Source organism: Miscanthus floridulus, chromosome 19 (genome assembly GCF_019320115.1).
Source record: "Miscanthus floridulus cultivar M001 chromosome 19, ASM1932011v1, whole genome shotgun sequence".
NCBI lineage: Eukaryota > Viridiplantae > Streptophyta > Magnoliopsida > Poales > Poaceae > Miscanthus > Miscanthus floridulus.
The window spans coordinates 90,592,077-90,600,330 of record NC_089598.1 but is presented as its reverse complement, the minus strand read 5'-3'; the positions used below and the strand labels follow the sequence as shown (position 1 = coordinate 90,600,330).

General features: G+C 48.8%; 1 protein-coding gene across 1 annotated transcript; it reads right to left on the bottom strand.

Annotated features, from left to right (window-relative positions):
* Positions 1-593: 593 nt before the first annotated feature.
* Positions 594-1,258, bottom strand: LOC136528008 (uncharacterized). Its single transcript, XM_066520887.1, has one exon. The coding sequence runs from the start codon at positions 1,017-1,019 to the stop codon at positions 687-689; it is 333 nt and encodes a 110-aa protein (XP_066376984.1). The 5' UTR covers positions 1,020-1,258; the 3' UTR covers positions 594-686.
* Between the last annotated feature and the right edge of the window lie 6,996 nt (positions 1,259-8,254).

Below are 8,254 nucleotides of genomic sequence, written 5' to 3'. Positions count from 1 at the left end.
TGGCTCCTGCAGTCAATCCAGAGCAAGTGCCTTGCAAACGGCTACCCCCGGCCCGGTCAGTCTCCGCCTCCGGCATCGGCTCCCAGGCTCCCAGCCGCGAAATCTGGCCACACTGACAGCTTTTACTGGCAGCGTAGCGAGCGCCGGATGAGGACACGCGCGGTTGACGTCCGCGAGTCAGCAACCGACAGCGTCTGATTCCGCATGCTTTTTTTCATCACGGCTTCGTCCCCAGCCGCAAAATTCCCCCTGCCTCCGTCGATCACACGCGCGTCCACACGTGACAGCAGATTTTTTTTTCTATAAAATTACCACACGATTTTTCTCATCTTAGATTATTTTGCAGAGGAAGATTGTTTTGCCTTTTCTCAGACAAAAGACATATCACATAAGGGATAAACAGAGTTGATTCTTCACGAGGCAGAACAAGAGGAGATATTTCGTTGTGGAATCAAAGCCCGCACGCAATTTCTAGGGTTCATCACCGCCACTTCCCACTTCCAATCTGTACTAAACACATTGGAACATTCCTAGATGTTGCTACTATTACAAGAGTAACAATAATAATGCACTAGAGTACGTCGCTGCACAGAGGAGCTTAAGAACTCTCTCGCTCGTTTAGTAGATCGTACAGTTACAGGAGGGGGGCCAAAAAAAAAAGGTGCCATCACGGAGCGATCTTAATTCTAGGCGATGGCGATGGCCGTGGCCCGCTGCCGCTGGGTCCCCACCGCGGCAGCGGCGGCCGGCGAGGGCGGGAGGCGTGCGTTGAAGTTCCTGTACCGGAAGGCGGCGGCGGGGTCCGCGTACGCGTCGTCGTCCTCGCCCTCGTCGAAGTTGAGCGCGTAGCTGAGCGCGTCGTACCGGAACTCGCCCGCGGCCGCGCCCCGCCGCCGCCACCTCGTCCTCTCCGCGCCGCCGCTTCCCACGCCGAAGCAGCAGCACACCGTGGTCCGCAGCTTGTCGCGCAGCTTCGACGGGGACGACGGCGACGAGGCCTGCAGCGCGGCGGCGTCCATTGATCTCGCCAGTTAGTTCCCGACTGAAACGAAGGGTCACTGTTCCTCTTCTTCTTCTCTCTCGACGATTTGCTTCGCTTCGCCCTAGGGCAGTGCGCGCGGTGGTGCTGCGGCGATTAGCCGACTAGGAAGTGGAGGAAGAAGTGCTGCTGAGATTTGGGAGGAGGACGAAGAAGTGCAGATGCGTTGCGAGGCGTGAAGGGGAAGTGGTGGTTTTGCGATGGAGGCGAAGGGAGGTGGCGGTTCGCTTAATAAGGAGAGAGGCGGCCCACTGCGTGGGGTGGGAAAAGGACGGATAAGGGCAGACGGCCGAGGACGCGTGGCGTGAGTGGCAAGCGAGTGAGCGACTGGGAGGTGGGCCCACGCGCGAGGGACAGCGGAAGGCGCCGTTAACCCAAAAAAAAAAATGGTCTCGCACAGTGTTTTGCCTGTGAAATACTCGCTCCAAAAGCTGACCATCCGCGCGACGCATTTTGGCTACCGGGCGAAAGGAAACGCAAAAAAGCGTCTCTCTCTCTCTCCTCAACCCATACCTCTGCGGCGCGACGGCGTGAAGGAGGCAAGACGGGAGCGGAGTCCGGCGCGACCGCGCGCAGGGGAGGGAGCTCTTCATGTGCGGCCTCGGATTAACCCTAGTCCAGGAGTTCCAGAGGTAGAAAGAATCCGCCCCCCAATCTTCTTTGCTTCCTCCCGGCCGCCTTCGTACTCCTCCGCCGATGTGGAGCACCGCGGCGGACCTTTCCTTTCTCCAGCCGAGCGCCTCAGGTCCGTCTATTGTTGATAGATTTGCTTCACCTTTATTCTCTTTGATTGAAAGCCAAATTCCTTTTCTTCTGCTTACATTTGTTCTCTGCGGCATTTGTTAGGATTTTCTGGTGCTTTCTGAATGCTCCTAGCTAGATCTGTTTCTGCTGGCCTTTTGGAGGTACTCTTTCTTCCTGATTATTGCTAGATCTAAGTAAATCGACGAGACAATTGTGCCTCCATCAAATCCCCATTTATTTAATCAAATCTACAACTAATTTCATCTTATTCTTTTAATGATTTGACGGTCAGCCAGTAAAAAAAGGTTAGCTCGAAGTTGGGATTTAGCCGATTGAATCGGTGATGGGCCAGGTGAGAGAGCCTTGTAAAGATGATGCGTTCGTGATTTAGCTCTGCTTGTTGTCTAATTTCGTGCTAAATCTTTGATTCACGTGCGTTTTTCTTTTTCCTATTTTGGGAGCCCTTTTTAGGGGATTTTTTTTGTTCTTCGTGTTTGAGCCCGAATCTCGTGGAATTGTTTGAGGGGAAATGTTGCTAGGACCTTAGGGAGCATCTTTGATATGATCCCCCTCCAAATCCCTCACGAATTCGGCTTTTAATTTTGAATTTCGTTTTTGGGGATTTTTTCGTGTTCTTGGCCATGATCTGTTTTTCCCAGAGATTGAGGTTGGTTTGAGCCATGATCTTGTAGGAGTAGCTCGACAACTTCCTTGTGATGGCCTGTGCAAAGTTTGGGAACGAATCATTATGATTTGACCGATTTTTGGTTGATTTTGTGTCCGTCGTTCTCTGTCTTCGGTTCGTGCGTTGTCTTTTCTGTTCTTTCTTTGCAGCATCGCTGTTCTTCAGTGGAGGGGCTCGTCCGCGCGAAGGGGCTGCGCGCCTCGCCGGATCTCGCGCCGGAGCTCGCAACTCGGTGGCCGGCCACGGGGAAGACGAAGACGGAGGAGCAAGCGGCATCGCTGTTGGAGAAGGAAGGTTTTGGGTGCGTGACCCTTTTTCTATACGCGACTCAAATCATAAAATAGGTCCGGTGTTTGCCTTCTTATCGTTGGAGACAGTCTAACGGTCACAGGGTGGGGTGGGGTGGGGTGGGGCCCACGCTTCGGGGTGGGGTGGGGTGGGGCACCACGTCAGCCGCATCGTCGCCCGTGGGAAGCACCAGACTACCACCAGCCGGAGCGTGCAGGGGCACGTGCGCTTGCAGCGCGCACCGCAGCGCCTTCTGTTCTGCCTCCTTCCATCCCAGGCACAGGAAGACCTAACGCAGAACTTGCTAGTTTTGGGCGTGACATTTGGAGAACTGTAGTTTGGTACGTACTGTAGAAAACAGCAAACTTTCATTTGGATAAAACTTTGGCCCCATTCGGTTTGCTGAATCTTGCTGAAATTGGTTGAAAAATACTGTTCTGGCTCAAATATTGTGAGAGAAAAATACTGTTCCGGCTAAAAAAAAAGATGTCGAAAAAGCCAGATATGAGGTAAGCCAAAAGGGGCCTCTGGGCAATTGTAATGATGGTTTGATTATCAATTGAATTGGGTGCTACATAGAAAAAAAAGTGGAGACAGAGAGGAGACACAGACAGATCCTAGGACTTCGGAACGCATTGACGACACGAGCATTGTTATTAGGGAAAAAAACGTTTCATTTTCATTCAACTGTCCAGTCCATGCATTGAAACTAAACGATGTGGTGGCCTGCCTAACGACACAAATGACACCAGGTACTGGAGAGATATTTTTCATTCTACGTGACTACGTACATCAAACCATCTTAGATTTTGTGGCACTCTTAATACCAGAGCGAAACTTTCCCTTGAGTTTGAGTTTTTTGCCTGAAGAAAAATCAGGAAAGTGAGTCCGGAAGGCTATATCATACTTCACCCATCCCATAATAAGTGCACCTCTAGAGTTAAAAATTTGTTCTAAAATAAGTGCATCATCTCTAGATATAAGACAAACTAACTTCACTTATTTTTTCCTACCTGATTACACCTTAATAGGGGCATATATGTAATTTCTCTCTAACCTTGATCTCTCCGTCTAAACTCTAGAAGTACACTTATTTTGAGACGGAGGGAGCATGCGCCAATTTTTTTCCCCACGTCAGAGTCTACGAACAACTAAACTACACTCGAACTCACGTGTCAAAGGAGGCAAGGAACTCAGGTCTCTCCCGATACACTCTGGAAAATCGGACAATTTAAACAGCACACGTCTTATTTTCCTGAGCCCAGTGTGGCAAATGCACCTTTATTAATTAGTACTAATCACGCGACCTTGAGAAAAATCTTACTTAGAGCAAGAGTATCTGAGCAAGTATACAACACAGACAGAGCCACAATCTGCCCAATGTTCTTGTTGGCACACTAAACACTAGACGCCTTGGCTGCCGAGTGCCGACCAGGTTTGACCTTTCTTGGTAAGCTCAGGCTCGCCGTACGTGCCGTTCCACGGCGACGGCGCATCCACGTCAAAAACGTCCGAGACCGATCGTAAAAAGTGCCTTAACACGGCCTTTTCCCGCCAACGGCAGCAGGCTTTTGACGCTTTGGAGTTTGGACGCCCGGCCTCGCAGAGTCGCGGCAAACTGGATATGGTTCCGTTCGATGACCCAACCAGATCAGATCAGATACGCTACGCCTACGCGCGCAGCCGAAAGGGACGGAACGGGCGGGCCAGACACAGACAGGAAGGCCGAAGCCAAGCCGTGCGAGGGAGGGGAAGGCACCCGCTGCGGCATGTCCGCGTTGAGGCAAAAGGGCCTTCAAATCAAAGCGTTGGTTTGATTGATGCTTCCGTCGATGTGAACGCGGGCGGCTGGAACCGGATGCCCCGCCGAGACATCGGGCGGCGGAGGCGACGCGGGCAGGCGGCCAGGGGATCGGGACATCGGGTGGAGCCGTGGTCGGCCTTAGATACCCGGCTGATGGTCCCTCTCCATGCAGCTCGCAGAGCGGCAGCGCTTGCTGGCGGCTGGCGCCTGCCGCCTGCTGCCGACGTTGGGTGAGACTGAGGAGTGACGAGGCAAGCAGGCAGGCAGGCAGGTTTCGCTGCTTCCTGCTGGCATCGCTTTGTTCTGGGCTTTTGTTTTTTGACGTAAGTGTTCTGGGCTTTTACAGAGAAAGCGTTTGGGCCGTTGACGGCGCACAGCAGTTGTGCGGAAAGAGAGAAAAGGAGGCAACCACGATTACGATACTAGAGTTTGATCGAGATTACCGGAGAGGCAGCAGGTGGTGACTCATGCATAATCAAGCGCTTTAATTGAACTTGCCACCGGATCGAAAAGGCGATTGCAAGTGCGATATCGTTCTGTTCATTATCATCGTCGTCGTAGTCATCATCGTCGGCTAGAAGATAAGGATCGATTCAAATTCCATCCCATCATGGGCACAGAGTAATAATTATATAGTGATGGTCCATCGCATACTCGGTGCTCAACGAGCTAGGAGTATAGTCGATCTTTCCTTTTGGTTTTCAAAAATAGAAGCGGTAGTCTGATTGCACTTTTGATGACGCCCAAAAGGTGAAATCCAATCCAATCAGCTAATAACAGAGAGTAAAACGTTGCCAATTCTCGCTGCGTGCCCCCTGATGACTCACATCGCACCGTTTAGCTAGCCTCCCAAGTGAAAACAAGAATCATTTTTCAGCTGCCTGCAATGGGCTATTGGAGTAGCTAGTCCGGGGTTAACGCCTAGTATACCCAGCACTCGTTCTTGCTCGCATAGAAATGGCGTCGTTTATCGCACGAGTTGCCAGCATAACCGCAGTGACGTGGATCGGTTTAGTACAGATTAGTACAAATGTCTAATACGTACATATTAGTACAAATTAAAATCTACCTTTCGTTCCTGAATAAATTAATTTCTAAAATTGTTTAAAACACTTTTTAACATTTAACTGAACTTGTAAAAAAGGCCAAGATTTATAAGACCGAATTACTATCATTAGATAGATAGACCATGAAATATATATTCAGTGGCGGAACCAGCAACTTTGATTAAGGGGACCGAACAAATATTATGATACCTCTAAGTGTGATAAATATTTATGTAAGTTTATGTTTCAACAACTTTTTCATTGTTTTCATATATGTAGTTAATATCTATAGCAAAAAACACAATATTATGATACAAAAAGGTGAATTAATACCTTAATATGCTATATAAATTGCAATGTTTATAGGGGTATTAAAAAAAATTCTACTGCATTGGGGGGCCATGGCCCCTGCTGGCCCCCCTAGTTCCTCTACTCTACTGTATATATTTCTATATAATATATTTATTTAGTGTCATAAATATTATTGTTTTCTATAAATATGGTCAAGCATAAAGAAGTTCAACCTAAGACAACTCCAAATAATAATTTATTCATGGCGAAAGGAGTTATCCACATAATAGTCACCGTACTGAATTAATTTATCCAAATAGGTCCGTCACCTCAAACATATCATTATCATTTTCTGAAGTCAAATATTTTTTAACTTTGATGAAATATATACAAGGAAATATAAACATTTATGGTACATGATAAGTATCATTAGATTAGTCGTTGAATATATTTTCATAATAAACTTATCTGAAAATACAAATGTTCTAATATTTTTTTTGCAAACCTAGTCAAACTTAATAATTTTGACGCACAAAGCCTCATGCGACTTTCGTTAGGGTGGAAATTAAAGTGATCTAAAATTTAAAATTTAAATGACATTATTCCATTAGACCACACAAGTTAATGATGAAAGTGATCTAATATTTTCTAAAAATAGACAACCTCATAAAAATTGACATTATTCCATTAGACCACACAAGTTAAAGTGATCTAAAATTTAAATTTTGAACTTTCATCATCTAAACTTTAGATGAACAATGGATTAAGGTAGCCGTGAGATTTACACAAACACAATGAAAGATACTAGCGCCCGAATGTTCGGACATAAGAGCATGCATGGATGCTCGCGCAACCTTTGTCACGCGCGCGCTCGTGGAAAATGCCACGCCCGTCGTTCCTTTCGTCTAGCCCCTCCTCTCTTCCTGACCACGAGTCCGGACGCCCGCACGCCCGCGGGAAACATCACGTCCGCCGCTCCTTCCCCCTGACCCCCTCATCTCTCTCTACGGGGGCGGGACACGAGAACCGGCATGGGGACGAGCACACCCCGTCCGCAGGATACTAGGTGCGCTACACACCCCATCCCCTGGTGCCCAGTCCATGCCCCATGATTCTCTACCTCTGAAACATGAAACATTTGGATGCAACATACATCTGAAGCAGATAAAACATTTGGAACATACAATTGCAACATGTGTGTGAAATGTATATAATATCTAGATAAAACACTTACAACTTGCAACATGAAAACCCTTATTGCAACATAAGACTGAAACAGCTGAAATATTTTGAACATACTCTTGAAACATGTGTGTGAAACATGAACAACATTCATATAAAAGCGTCTGCAACATACGTCTGAAACAAATGAAACATCTTGAACAAATGCTTGCAACATGCCTATGAAACAATTACAACATGCCTCTGAAACACTTGCAACATATGCAACATCCCAATCTACTTTTGCAACTCCACATAAAACACTTGCAACATATCTCTGAAACACTTGAAATATATATTTGCAACATATAAGAGGGGAGGCCGGGGCCGGTTGATTCTGGCCTCGGGGTGGGAGCCGGCGGCGCGCGAGCACCACCAGCACGGCCCGTGCTCATGGGTGTCTGAGGCGCGCGACGGCACCACCAGCACCAGCAAAGTCGGGCAGCACGGGTGGGTGACTGGGCGCGTGAGAGGTGAGATTGCGGGAGCATGAAGCGAGAGGCGTGGGTGGGGCGTGCGACGGGTAGGAGCGAGGAGCGAACAACACAGGATGGGCGTGTGCGGGGAGATGGTTGCAGCGGCGAATGCAGAGTGAGGCGGATGGACGGCCGCACAGCGCCGTGAAGCGCACGATGGGCGAAGTGAGGAAATATTTAAGAGAGATGTTAGAGACGTTGAGAGAAGAAGGTAGGTTTATTGGGCCGGTAGTACGTAGGCCCTGGAAGGCAGCATCCGATCGGACGTACGCCCCACCCCTGAGCATGGCCGAAACACAATTGCTTGTGGGCTTGTGGCCCGTCGCTGTTTGTGACCGAGGGCTGTGCCGCACAGACCTTGCACTGAAGCTTCAGGTAACCAGCACCAAACAACGGAGTGGTACACAGCGGCACAGCAGGGCAGCAGCCGTGGCTCCAGCAACCCGCCTGGAGCTAGCAGTTCCGATCAAGTCCTTGGTCTGCAGACAGAGACAGATGATTGTTTCCAGCACCAGTTGTTACTTTGCCGAGAATAATGCCGTTGATCGCTTGCAGACTTCGAGCGATGTAGCGAGGCACGATCGCATGACATGATTCATTGAGCTTCCTACCCTTTTTTTTGTTTGGAAACGATGGAGCTGTGTCTGACGCAACCGAAAG

Excerpts from the sequence above, each read along its gene's own strand:
- LOC136528008 (XM_066520887.1), bottom strand. The coding sequence starts at position 1,019 with ATGGACGCCGCCGCGCTGCAGGCCTCGTCGCCGTCGTCCCCGTCGAAG.